At 40.5% G+C, this 14,140-nt stretch overlaps 2 protein-coding genes across 2 annotated transcripts in view; one reads left to right on the top strand and one right to left on the bottom strand.

Annotated features, from left to right (window-relative positions):
- lrp2a (low density lipoprotein receptor-related protein 2a) overlaps positions 1–8,535 on the bottom strand; it is a 64,991-nt gene extending 56,456 nt beyond the window's left edge. The window contains 2 exon segments of the mRNA XM_048240064.1: positions 6,989–7,167; positions 8,470–8,535. Of these exon segments, the coding sequence (XP_048096021.1) occupies positions 6,989–7,058 (70 nt within the window). The 5' untranslated portion in view covers positions 7,059–7,167; positions 8,470–8,535.
- On the top strand, positions 8,280–10,400 carry zgc:172182 (coiled-coil domain-containing protein 89). Its single transcript, XM_048240065.1, has 7 exons — positions 8,280–8,448; positions 8,819–9,291; positions 9,381–9,511; positions 9,597–9,733; positions 9,848–9,924; positions 10,013–10,112; positions 10,232–10,400. The coding sequence occupies exons 1-7, from the start codon at positions 8,389–8,391 to the stop codon at positions 10,316–10,318; spliced, it is 1,065 nt and encodes a 354-aa protein (XP_048096022.1). The 5' UTR covers positions 8,280–8,388; the 3' UTR covers positions 10,319–10,400.
- Positions 10,401–14,140: the final 3,740 nt, after the last annotated feature.

Genomic DNA, 14,140 nt, shown 5'->3' with positions numbered 1-14,140 from the left:
ATAAATAGTGGTACCGGCTGGTACCGTGGCCAAATTCTTTGCAGTAGGGAGATGCAAGGTGGTGGTTGGTGGTGCATGTCTGGGGTTGGTGGTGGTCTAGTAGTGTCTCTCCCTTATCGGCTACCTTTAGACACACACACTAAACTAATCAACGCCTCCCGCCCAACACACACACCTCATCAGAAAATTAGTTGTAAATTCTAGAGCAATTAAATGTTTGTTTTTTTTCCTTTTTATTTCTCAATTTAAGTACACAACAAACATGATGGACAGCTTGTCATACACTGTCACAAAAAAAAACGCACAAATGTATGTAGAGTTGTCTAATCAAATGTATGTAGAGTTGTCTAATTAAATGTATGTAGAGTTGCCTAATCAAATGTATGTAGAGTTGTCTAATCAAATGAGCATGCCCAGCAGACAAACTAAATGAAACAGCCAGATTAGAAGAAAATGTATGAACCAGCTATGACAATCTCAGATTGAAAACAAACAGGGCAGAATAAGCAAGTTACAAAAAAAAATACCAAAATTGTTTTGTCACTGGAGTACTGTATCCTGGTGCCCTTCTCTTTCCAATGTTACAGTACCCTTCAAGTAGGCTATTTGGCCATGAAACCAAAATACTGATAAATGGAACCACAAATTGTTAAATGTTGATGTTGCAACCGGATCTACCTCCTGTACCAGGGCTGTTGTAAATCCCTGTTGTACGGGGACCTCATTTCCCATATCCTATCTAAGCATTAGGCTACACTGCAGCTCTACTGATTCAATTATCTATTATAACATATTCTTAAATTCAAAAACATTGAAAAGTTTGAATAATCTAAAAACAATATCCCATCTGTGCATATTTGCAGCATGTTCATGTATATTCCTGTCGTTCATTTCGAAACAACTGTTCAACCAGGCCTGCTGTCATCAGCACAGAGTGTAGGCTATGAGAAACCGAACTCCACACAACAAACGTGTCTTAAAAGGAGTTAAGGGAACAGCTCTGAATATCAGGGCGGTATGATGTCAGTCTTTGATCTTGAGCTGCTTAAAGCAGTCCACAAAAAAGCCCTTCCAGCATACCCATGGCCGCTGAATGGACCAAATTTAAGGTACTCTAATTAAACAGCCCAATCTCGGATTCCCGGTGCTGCATTGTTTCCACTTGTTTTATTGACATGGCAACCTTTTTTTTTCGCCATAGAGAAAAGGCCAGACATTTTAAGAGCCAGCGCCATGGCCGAGCCAAGAGCGCAAGCAAGCAGGCACACTGCTCTTTGCTTTAGAAAGACAAGCCTGGCTGAGACCAGACAGGAACAAAACGGCCTATCAATGGCCAAAACCTTCACGAGGTCAGAGATGTGGCCAGGCGCTGGACTTAACAGACAAACCGCGGACCGCAGCCAAACATCCCCTCACCCGACGCGAGAGTTTATCATTTTGCGATGTCAGTAATTTATCATTAGCTTTATGTAATGGGCTCCTTTAAGATGGATCATTCCCACTTGGGAGAGTGAGTTGTGGGGTCACTGCCTGCGCTACCGCGCTAAAAGCCTGGTGTGAGGGGGGGACTTCTCATATCATAAGGTCCTGACTCAGATTAATTAGCCCACACCGGGCAGCTACTTTCAAACAACGCTGGCCAAATGCACTCCATATTTAACTCCTTCGGCGGCCAATTGGGAAGTGAACCTCTTTCCTGCTCAGTTTACTAATGATAAAATTGCTCCTCGTGTGGCTCAAAGGCAGCCTTTGTTGGGAGGACATGATCCCGGAGGTTTCAGCATCGTCTGTAAACGCCGAGGTAAGACAAACTGCCCTGTACAGTGCTGGAAAAGCAGGGCACACTCACTGACACGACGGACAAATGAGAGGACTTACCTCTGGACCCTCCGGGGCAACACAAAGATCTCTATGAACCTGGGTGCACCTATACACTAGAGTTAGGACAGAGGTGAACTCCAGTGCAGGGAATAATATAAGGACTTATGTGCAGTTTATAGAGGCTAAATGTGAATTACTTTTTGATCACATTCCTTAAAGAGTGCAAACAAACACTATTGCAGTGGTGCTACTACAGTACAGCAGCTATGGTGATTTTTACTCTAGCTCAACAGGTGGGAAATAGCAAAAGGTGTCAATGCACAAAAGTGTACCCAATGCACGGCAAAAGGCTTTCATGTAACATGGACCATATTTATAATCGCTGTCAGCCTATACATTAGGTTAACAGCTTTAACCAACCTTTGCCAAATGGAAACTAATCTGCTGAGACCTTCAAATAAAGCCACTGTTTCCTGACAGTATCGGTTCTGGGAAAGGTGACAGGAGCTCTGAAGTGAGCTTTTTAAACAGTACTATCTTGTGTTAAGCTACTCCTGCACAGCACTGTGCAAACTTAACCATTTACTCAGTCATCTGAGAAGTGTAAGATTGCTTCCCAGGGTTTTTTTTTTTGTTGTTGTATGCTGCTTGTTTGCTGACATAAATTCAGCACTTTGATCATTATTTTAATCCACTGATCTTGTTCTCCCATACCTTTAGATTCTCAGCACAACATGTCAGCAGTCCTTGTTTTATTATAACCATGTTTTTACCTGCTCTTGGAAAAGACTCAAGACCTTTCAGCATAGGCAAAATTACTATTAAGGTATGCTATGAAATGGATTTGTGTGAGCTGCATGGGATTGCTTTGAAGAATTCAAACAGGTTCTCCTACACCAGTCAAAGAATGACCTTGGTAGAAAACAAGAAAAACAGCATTAAGAACACACTTCCAACTTTAGGGTGGAAGCACCATCAAAGGGTGGTGGTTTTTGGTTTGAAAACACTGTTGTGGTGTCTGACATGTTGAGCTTGACAGCTCTGGTTAGATGCTGTTGATGTGGATGGGTGGTGTGAGTGCATCATGAAAATCATGATGATTTTCTTTCGACATCTAAGGAATTCCTAATTTAGTTTTTATTCATTCTAGCAAAACTTTATTTTATCATGCTCGTGCTCATTGTAGGCCTACTAACCAGAGCCATGGCCCATTAGTTAGTTAGTAGTAGTGTTTTAAAACATTTGATGGAATCCTGCTTGGTTTAAAAATGAATAACAACAATGCTAGCTACAGAGATGGTTTCATTAGCCATTGTGTGGAGAGTGGCCAGTATTATGCAAATAAAGGCTATTCCTCTTGTCCCCCCAGAGAAGGAGTTTGTGCCTCTTATTTAGTTAGACCCTTTGTTTGGTCATGTTTAGTCTAATTTTAGTGCTTTTTCCCTCTCCTCTCCTCTCCGACCATGTCTTTTCTAATTAGCCAACTTAAACCCTCAGCAGGCAAGAGCCTCCGGAAAAAAACTGTCTGTGAAGAAAGATAAGGACGCCCTACCACTGCCACACAAAGAGGAGTAGTGGTGGAATTTTCATTAGAATGAAGTCTCCCAAAGCCTCGGTCCCCACTGTGAAACCACAATAGCACAATGGACAAGCCACTGGGGCAGCAACCTCATAACTGGAGGTGCCAGCACACCAAAGGCCCTATGGAGATGGATGGCAAAACGTAGAATACAGTACAGCTTCCTCCAACAAACAAAAGTGCAGCACAAATAACCCACACTTCTTCATTCCACTTCTGAAACAAGACAAGTGTGTACACACACACACACACACACACACACACACACACACACACACACACACACACACACACGCACACACACAAGTGCACACACAGACACACAATCTGCAACATCTCTTTTCAAATCACGTGGAGGCCCAGGGAGAGGTACTCCCACTTTCATCAATACCGCCTTGTTGTGGTGCACCCCTTGCATAGAAGAAGAAGAAGAAAAAACGTCTGGCAGCGTGGAGCGCTGGACCCGTCCACGCTGTCATGGAAAAGTGCTGTGGGGCCGTTTCACATGGAAATCAATGCAACAGAATGCAGTCAATTGCTGAACAACTGACTTTGGCTCTTCCAGCTCACAGACAAAACAGAGAAAGAGCCGCAGACTGACTGAAAAGTTTGGCACTGGTGGAGAAACAGTAGAATGGAGGGAAATATAGAACGATGTACACCCAGGCCTCTCCGATTAAAGCCATTCTCCTTGCTCAGAATGCTACCATTGTTTTTTCCTCAAGCAGTCTGAGTAAGAGTCTTTTACTAAAGTATTTTATTTCATTAATTTCATAGATGTAACAAAATAAAAACACGAAACCTACAGATTGGTACTAACAGACCGTTGTTAGGCTACAATGTGGTTGTCCAGCCACTCTGCAGGTTTTACTACTGCAGTCTGCATACCAAAGACAACACAGCTGAGGCATTTTATGCCTTTGTCTGCATGACAGAGAAGGCTAATACCAATGCTAAGGGTGCTGTTTACAGTGAGAGGATTAGGAGACCTCATTTCTGCCAACTGCGTTAACTTCTGTTCCTATTTCTAATACTGCGCTACTGTTGCTCAAGGATTTACACCGGAAAGGATGGTGTGAGGTTTTAGAAGCACGTGTAGGAAAGCAAGGTTTTTTTCCCCCATCAGTTATGGGAAACCTTTGTGATGCTGCCCTGACTGAAATATACTTGAAACAAGTAATCAACACCATTTAAAGTGACCCTGTTTCATACATTTTAGCAATATGTAGTCCACTTTTACATTTTAATTGGAGTAGTGACAGTTGTTGACGGTATGATTCCTGTTCTTTCATCGCTAATGAAGAGGTCAACAGTCAATGAGTTCCAACAATTCCAACAATACCTCCATACAAGTGACACCCTGACTAGATACTTAGTCCTTACAACAGTACCCTAATAAGAAGTCCACTGCCACCTGCTCAACGTGTGGGCTAGGCCTACATCATCAGACATCTTACACCTGCTTCTCCTGAAGAGATGAATGAGAACTAAGTCTAGTCTAAATGCTTGAAGTATCTTCTCTGGGGTCACTGAACTAACACATTTACCTGACAATCCGGGTTCAGTTTCGGCAATAAGTTTTCTGGGCTACGCAGTATCACTGGATGCCCTAAATATACAAAGGGCTAACTTCAGGGCAAGTTACTCATATGTAGTGTTAGGAGCTAATGATTGCAATTTGTCATAATCTTAGTCCAGAAAACATGCTCCAAACACCAAAAATCAGCAAATTTGTTTGGGATCGTCAGCAAACCATTACAGAGATTACAGATCATTTAAGGACAGTTCAGCAGCGTAAGCAGTTCCATGGCTTGTAATTTATTACATATTAACGACCAGTGACACAGTATCTAATTTACAATCACAAAATAGTGCCAACACAGGCATTCTTAAGGCCTAGAGTGTGTTTTCAGACACAGTGTGTGCGGTATTCGATCACACATTAAATATCAACAAGTTGAGGTTCAGTGCCTCCCTTAAACCTGGTGTGGGGCGGCGGAGGGGAGCCCACTCTCCTCTCTCAGGACTGCGGAGAATCCTGAGGAAATGAGGCTCAGTGGATTAGAGAAAGTAACCTGTCCTCCTGCATCAAGGCTCTTTTGGTCATTTCCTCTCAAACACATGCTGAATAAATCTGGATTAAATCAACCATTCCAACTGGCTCACATTTCTGAGGAGATCAACAAGTACCACTTCGCTCAGGTCCGACACACACACAGCCAAACATATAGACTTCAGTTCTTTCCAGGGGCGGCACTCTGAAACTAGGCCTATACATTCAGGCATACAAGCCCTCAGAAAATGCATCTTTGGCTACTTTTTTCTGTGACGAAAATCTGACATTTTACACTTAAGACTATAAAGTCAAACAAAATACACTTATCATAAGAAGAGGAAATTATTTACTCTGAGATGCTAAACAGAGTGGCAATTGTTACTGGTCATTTTTCTCTGTCATGATGACATGATTCTTTGCACTGCCTATTGGGCTGATCATCTGACAGTTTATCAGAATCAGCTGCAAATGTCACAAACCCCTCCTTGGTAAAATGCATGCAAACGGTTGAAAAAGTGTTGAAACCTACTCGTTAGAAACATTTGTTCCTAGGGCAGTAATAGTGGCTTTCAGCGGCAGCTGCAGCGTAATTAGTTGCTTGATTCACACTAAGGAGCTTACATACTAAGGGTTGAGCAAAAAGAAAGCAGATTACAATTTGAGAAGCTCGCTAGGTCTAGCAACACAACCTCTATTTGCACCCGCAGTGTAGCCTGAGAATGTCAAATAAACACGTTTGTTTTGTATCGAAGCTTGAAATGATGTACACAACCAATAGGATATCATCATTTCAGCAGGCTTGCTTGGGTATGGAAGCGCAGTTGTACAAACCGAGATTTCTACCAGTAGCTCAGAATCCGAAGATTGTCTGCTGGTCACATGCTCGCCTCTGTTACCTAGCAACGGCAAAGCTCAGGCAAAAGTTCCTCAAGAGAACTTCAAATCTGTCTGAGGGGAGGCTTTGTGTTCAAGATTAAATAACATTTCTCAGTTGTATCTGGTGATCGTTACGCTAAATAACATTCGCAATATTGAAGCATGCGACATTTGTGTTAGGTGCCTCGACTAGATGTGTTTTTCCGTTTGCGACACCAATTAAGTGAAGCCCAACTAAATTAGCCGGATCCATACTGACGCAGTGGCTGGACCTAGCCATGTTAAGTGTTATGTTAGCTAATTGACTACGCAGGTCTACACAAAATGTCCAAACTGGCTAAAGAAACTTAAAGAAATATTTCTAAACAATTACACAACCATATCATTTTGCCACAATTACACAATAAAAAATGAGCAAAATGAGTCCGTTAGCTGGTTGACATTACCACATAGAAAAACCTCAAGTCAGATTTGCTAACGGATTCAACGTTAGTGTGTTTGCCTTTATCTCACGCGGTAAGAAGGCAAAAGACTCGCAAGGTTAAAAATTCGCATTTCCATTGTTAATGGCACAATGTTTTGTCTGTGTTACAAGCAATCAAAATAAAATAAAATCTCAATCAAAAGGTAGGCCTACTAAACAAATTAAGACTTACCTTGTGCGTGACTTGAAAGTGAATATAAAAAAAGTAAAACTACAAGTTTGGCGAGCAGTGCTCTCCACATTCTGATGCACGGTCCCCGCTGGTCTGGCCAGCTCCTCGTGAAGCCGGGCAGATGGAGGTGCACTTGGGACTAGGATGCTGTTGCTTGCCTCTCTCTCACTTGTCCCTAGCTGATGAAAAAGGGCGGATTCAGCTTAGACATGACGCTCCCCCACTCCGGCCCACTGGATCAAATCCTTTAACCGTGGCGCCCAGGAATCTGCATAAATCCACTGACCAAGAGCAAGTCAGCGACCAGCACCAGTGGGCTGTCCCGTCAGAGTTATGTTTTCCTAAATTGAGTGCGTGTATTTAGCCATCAGCATGTTATGCTATAGGCCTGTGGTACAAAAAAAAAAAAAAAAAAAACAGCTACAGGTCAACTTGAATTTAAATTGGACTGAGGTCTGTTAAATGTTAAATGTAGAGGTGAAAAAGTTGTGTCACTTGTTAGGTAACATGTTGGGCATGGTAGCCCATTTGGTTAATTTGTTGAATAAAGTATGATCGACTATAAATGCACAGTTACCTAACAAGGCGTGAGCCATACAACTTGAGAATTAAAATGGCAACATTAGGAATTTCCTGTAATATAATGGGCAATAACAGATTTCAACTACTTTCCAAAATGTATAGTTCGGCCGTCTACACCTGCATTTGCAGAATTTTCCAGGATTAGGCTAAACCATGAATCAGTGTTATCATAGGCTATCTTGTTTTATAGCTGGCCATAGTACATGTTAATTAAAGACTGTTTTATTTAAGGCTATTACTGACATGGAAAATACTGTGCCACACCAACAAGCATGCGTAGATGAAGACAGTCTCTGTAAACGCGCACCAAGTCACGTTGAAATAGACAAGCGTTGATTGTGATATTAATTGAAGCACAATTGCGCCATCTCGCGGCCTTACAAGTGTGAGACCAAATCGATATCAAGTACACCGATGGGCAAGGGCCAACAAAATATGGGGCACAATTCATTAGGCACAATATTAGCCTAATCAGTCTCAAATCTGATTAAGGCCAGCATTCCAAGACTAATAAAGCAAACATTAAAGTGACAGAACACACCAAACGCATTATTATTCGCTCTGCAAAAAAAAAAACGGTATGATAGGGAGTGTTATTTCCTAAAACAAGACACTGTAGCCTAATATGCATTCAAGCTTCGGCGGTCTTTGAAAGGAAAATATCATGTAGCAGACATAAGGGCGGGGTATCGCTCGTGTGCATGCTTGTTACCAGTGGCAACCAGGGAAACTTTGTGACAGCTCCCACTTGGATAATATCAGTACTGCACACTGATTTCCCCCTCATTTTCTTCCTCCTTGCAAAGACGGTACGCACAATGGCATCGCCCCAGAAACACCCAAAAGACCTCAAGATAATGATCACGGACACAAAGCAGGTAAGTTAGAAATAACGTTACCAAATAATCTTGCAAAATCCTCGTCAACATCACCCTGAATGTCGAGGCTCGGTAACTACCATAGCAATCATGGCTAATGTTCAAGCCGTCAGGTGGCAAACAGACTAGCCATCTGGCTAATGACAGTGAATGTCATTCTAAATGATAACAATAGTTCGCTGAGCTATCAATATCATATGAATTAGACATGATTTAATATGGGTTAATATGGTTGTTACATCAGCTGTTGCTTTAGCCTCTTACTCCAAGTAATCATAGCGGTTATGTCGTGTTGATTGAATTCTAACCACTGATCTCTTTTTAAAATGTTATTTTAGTGAATAAACATTCTGTCTTGAAATATTTATAGGACATGGATGATGTGTACAAGGCATTGGAAAAACTCCGCAGTTTGTCCCAAGAGGATCGAGCAGAAACAGGCATGCTGCGATCAAGAATAGACGAGCAATCCAATTTGATTTGCATCTTGAAACAAAGAGCTGATGAGATGCTGCTCCGGTGTCAAGCTTTAGACAAAATCAACGCTGAACTTGAGACCTTACGTGGTGCCGTACAAGCTGAACTTGACAATGAAAAGAAGCGGTCTTCGCTGCTAGAGCAGAGGTTCATGCACCTGGCCGCAAACCACCAAGAGCTGATCAAATTTAAAGACGAGTACAAACGACAGAATGCTGTGTTAACCGAAGAAAACAAACGTCTTCGGGAGGAAAACGAAACGCTGTTTTGTAAAGAACTGCAAGAGAAAGAGTTAATAATTTTGTCATTAACCAAGGAATTAAAGGATCTTGCTCAGCAACACATGCGATTAGAGGCCGAATACCAGTGAGTAGGCAAGGCTATTTAATTTCATGTATATATTTCTAATGATATGACAATTGTTATTTTTCAAGTACTCTTCTTTGTGTAAACAGGGAAAAAACAGCTGTGTTCCAAGGGAAGTTAAAGGAACTTATGAATCAACATCAGACCAAGGAAGCAGTTTTGCAACATGAATTACAGGACACTCAAGATCAATTGAAGAATGCAGTTGACATGTGTGCAGGTGACTTTTTACATGTTTACTTTTTACTAATACATATGCTCATGTTATGAGTTTCATGCTTAGAATTGTTTTGGTCTATTTCCAGAATTGGACCTTAGATTGAAACTTTCACAAGACAGTAACAACTTACATGAAGTTAAAGTGCAGAAGAAAATTGAAGCTTTAACTAAGGAGAAAGAAGAGCTTTTGGATTTGTCCATGCAGAGAGGAAACATTATACAGGTAATCTGCTATGGGCAAAATCTTTGACAGAGGCAAACTAATATGTTAAAAAAAAATACATGCAATCTACAGTTTGTTATCTTTATCAACTTATGATGCCTTTGTTGATTGCAGAACAGACAAGTTGAGATACTGGAGCTGGAAAAAAAATGTTTGCAAGCTGAAAATGCCAGGATTGCGGCAGAAGACCGGTATGAAGTAGATTCATAAGGTGTATTTTGTGCAACGCTACTGTTACCATTACTGGACATACATGTGGATTGTCCTGTGACTCTGTAGGTTTGCGACAGAAGTGTCGTCAGTAAATGCAAATCTGAAAGTGAAGGAACTTCAGCTTGCCCTTGGCGCTGCTGAGAAGGCATATGGCGATATCAAGAAGGTCTGTTGATGGAAAAACAAAAAATGAATGGCAACTATAACACTGTATTTTTTATATTTTACCACCATTTCTGAGCATTGTGTCTTTACCCATTTAAACATGTGAAATCCTCTTCCCAGGATTTTGAAGCGTATAAAAAGCACAGCTTTGATCTACTTGCAAAGGAGAGGGAGCTAAATGCCAAGCTACGCCATGTGATTGGTTGAGGGCTCCATCCCATCACTCATCAACATTATACATCAGTATGTTCCTTTGTTTTCCCATTAAAATCGGCTTTGTATATCTTCATCTTTTTATTGCAAATAATTACATTAGGCTGAGGTTTTTCAAACCATGATTGGTTTAGTCACTTCATCGCTTTTATTCTGGCAGACAAGTTGTAATTAGTATGTTCCAAAACCCCATAATAAATTTCACAAGGTTATAAAGGCTTAGGAATGTTTTAAAACAAAGCAGGGAAAGACTATGGCATCATAGGATTTTAATAGGGGACTATAACAGTGCTTGTAATGACACAGAGCTGTTACAGGTCAACAGTTCTCACTGTCTTAAATAGTTTTCCAGCCCTATTGACAAGAGTTATGGCACAGGCAGTAAACATACACAGACAAAGCATATTTGAAAGTGAATTTGTATACTTAAAGTGTACTTAAGTCATTCCCAGACCAAATTAATCATCAATCTTGTAACGGAGTCATCTTGTTGAAACTTCTATTTGTATGCAGTTGAACTAATCTCTCTATTTTCCGGAGTAATAATGGTTGTGCTTGTAGTATGTTGTCCTTTTAAAGTCTTATTGTGTTTTCACTGGCTAAAGAAGTAATATGTGTATTTAAACAACAACAAAAAAAACATGATGAGTACAAGAGGCATGCTACTGTTGATTCTTCAACTTAAAGTTTCAAAGTTTCTGATTACAATGCATTTTCAACAGTGCATACATTTGCATCTCATAAGACCTTAGACTGTTAATCATGTTAGCCTAATTGTGCTTTACTTTGTCCAGTAAAAGTACAATTTACAATTTATTACTAAATGTACAAGTAGGCGTATATGATTTTACAACATTATGTTTTCTTCTTTGTGAGAAAGAGCACAATATGATGTTTTCTTTGGACATATTAGTATTCCTAAAATAAAAGTGAATCAGTGTAACATCCTGGTTATTTGAAGAGCCTGACGGTGTTTGTCCACATGAGGGCACTGCAGTATAAACCAAATAAAGTAGTAGCTGGCTCTGATGCTGACACATTCTACAAAATTTTGTATATATAATGCCTTATATTAAGACCAGTAACACTGTTCATTAAAACATGTGCTAATTATTTCTGAACAGAGTTTGTATGAATTATTATTCCTTTAAATCTCATTTAATATAATTACAAAAGAAACCATTTCCACCATTCATGTGAAAGATATGTTACTGAAATGCTACTGGCATAACAAACTTTCAGATGATTTCTGAAACGCTTGTTAAAAATGACTTATTTAACCATTTATTTGAACACACTTTGGACCAGATCTGTCATCAATCAACAAATGTACTTTTTATGAGTGACTGCCAGTCAGTCAAAATAATTTTATAGCCTTTCATTACAAATTGTGTCATAAGCCCAACTATGTTATTTGATACAATGAGGCCAGTCTTGTTTATTGAAGCCAACCTGTGTCAGAGCATGCATGCAAATGTATTTGGGTAGTTAACATTCCACTAACCACGTGTGTTAACCAGATACCTCACTGAAGAGGTGCCTCAAACCACTTGAGGTGTTCTTGCAGATATGCATTACTAGAAAATTATAGTTTTCGTTGCTGTACCCAAGGAAGTGGATCTTTTGATCTAGACAGACAATAATCTATCCATTTGCCTTTGGGACAGACCCAGACATCATAATATGATGCTGACAAAGGTTTAAAATGATACATATATTTCGGAAATGTTTAATGTGTTTTGGAAACGTCCACCCTCTTGAGGTGACTGGAAAGCTTAAACATCACAGAAAGAATTGTAGGTCATGGTATTGCAGATTGGATGATGTTATTTTGACGAGTTACATTTGGAGGAACCTTCACTTTTTTCTGAACCCAAGTCATTCTCCAATCCTCCTGATGATAACAACATTCTATCAGAGGATCACTGGGTAGACCTCTACAATAGAATGTTGTACCCGAACTCAAACTCAAACTCTGGAAAATATGAAGTTCAGAACTTTCAAGACTTGTCTGTGTATGGCTCAACTCTGTTGCTGGGACTTGGAGTTTTGTACATCTTAATGAATAGTGACAGCTGAAAATATGTCAAATGTAACATATAGTAATAGTTTAACATACTCAATGTGAAACTGTAAACTCACCATTTATTAGTAGGGCAAAGGTACCTCATTTATTGGTGGCTAAAATAAGGCAAAATTGTATGCCATTTGTCTTGTCTGGAGTGCTGTGCTGTTCTTAATAAGCATAATACTTCATAATACCCTCTCCAATTGCTAGAGTGCCATTATTTAGAGTTAAAGCTACAAAAACTTAACCTTTTGGTGTTAAAAGTTCTGCATAACACTGGGTGGCACTTGTCTAGGCTCAAAGTGTGGTCCGGGGACCACTGGTGGTCCGCAAGCTATCCCAAGTGGTCCGCGAGCAGACGTGGTAAAAATATAATATAGATGAGTTGTTTGCAATATTGAACCAACTTTTATGTAATTCCAAAGAGTTCTGCAACACCGCCTATGTAAGCTACGCCAAAATTCATATGAATCCTCTGACACAATAAGCAAGGTGCAAAGACAATAAACAAGGTGGTTCCGTGAGTAGGTCTATTGTTTAATATACTGTTAAAGTAAGTCTACTGTTTTTTTTTTTTTTTTTTTTTTTTTCCGTGATTTTTTTTGTATTGGTTAAGTGGTCCTTGGTCTGAAAAAGTTTCATTTATATATTCATACACTCACATTCAATGTAATCCTCTCTGTGCCCCTCTCTAATTGGTGAAAGTGTGAGAGAGTGCCATTACTTATCAGAGCATTCCAGGGTGTCAGCTTGGCCCCTGATTGTTTTGTGCCTCCAGGTTGGGGCCAAAATGCTCTGTCACCCCTCACACAGCTGGAGCGCACACCTCAGCCAGCGTACACCGGGCCTGTCCCAGCCTGCAGCGCACTGACAGCCAGGGTACAGGTCAAGGCTGCTCACTGACACGGGATTCAGATGGTCATCGCTCTTCAGGTGCAGACAAAATGCCTAGGTGGTAAACCATGACCCCCTGGCCGGAGAAAGTGGGCATGTTGAGTGAGCTCAGCTGAGAAATCAAGACGTATCAAGTCATCTGCTTCAGCGTTGTGCACTACGTCTTGAAGACAAAAGAGAACCTTACGTTACTGAAACGTGTAACTCTTTAGGGCTTAAGGAACTCTGAGAACCATGACTGACCGTGACCTTTGACCTGAGTACTGGGACTGGTCTTTGACCAGAGTACTGGCACTGGTCTTTGACCCGAGTACTGGGACTGGTCTTTGTTAAGGAGATGAAATGATGATGAACCTTTTGATTTCTTTTGTGACAGAACTTTTTCTTGCAGGAAGTTGCTTCAGCTTCAACAGGCAACTAGTTGACATGCAGATGGGCAAGTCCTATATTCATTCACATAAACATGTTCTCTAACAGCAAATAAATGATTATGACCAGATATGTTGATATACCACCAAAAGTAAGGTGTGCCTCTCTTCACCCCCTAATTCATTTTACTGTGGTCAGTGTGACCGAACGAAGACTTCACTGGTTGTCACTGTCCACATTTTCTCCTGCCTCAATGCATCCACAACTAAAAGCTATCAGACTCTAGAACTAACACTTGTTTACTATAAAGCAGAAAAGAAAACATCTTGTATGAGTTGATACTAGATCATGACAATATGCCTATGCCTAGGAAATAGTCTTGAAATCCTGCAAGTGGAGAACTGGCTTTAACTCTGAGCATGGGTATTGTCAGAAGTCAGCATGGCAGCACTGATCAACAATCACATGTTGATGACAACAGAAAT

Source organism: Alosa alosa, chromosome 3 (genome assembly GCF_017589495.1).
Source record: "Alosa alosa isolate M-15738 ecotype Scorff River chromosome 3, AALO_Geno_1.1, whole genome shotgun sequence".
NCBI classification, from domain to species: Eukaryota; Metazoa; Chordata; class Actinopteri; order Clupeiformes; family Clupeidae; genus Alosa; species Alosa alosa.
Note: the sequence above shows the minus strand (reverse complement) of the source record. Positions and strands in the feature narration are given on the sequence as shown.

Bases quoted from the DNA above. Each gene is read 5' to 3' on its own strand.
- zgc:172182 (XM_048240065.1), top strand. From the start codon at position 8,389: ATGGCATCGCCCCAGAAACACCCAAAAGACCTCAAGATAATGATCACG. The intron at 9,734-9,847 runs GTAATCTGCTAT...TGTTGATTGCAG, and splicing joins AGAGAGGAAACATTATACAG to AACAGACAAGTTGAGATACT. The intron at 10,113-10,231 runs GTCTGTTGATGG...TCCTCTTCCCAG, and splicing joins CATATGGCGATATCAAGAAG to GATTTTGAAGCGTATAAAAA.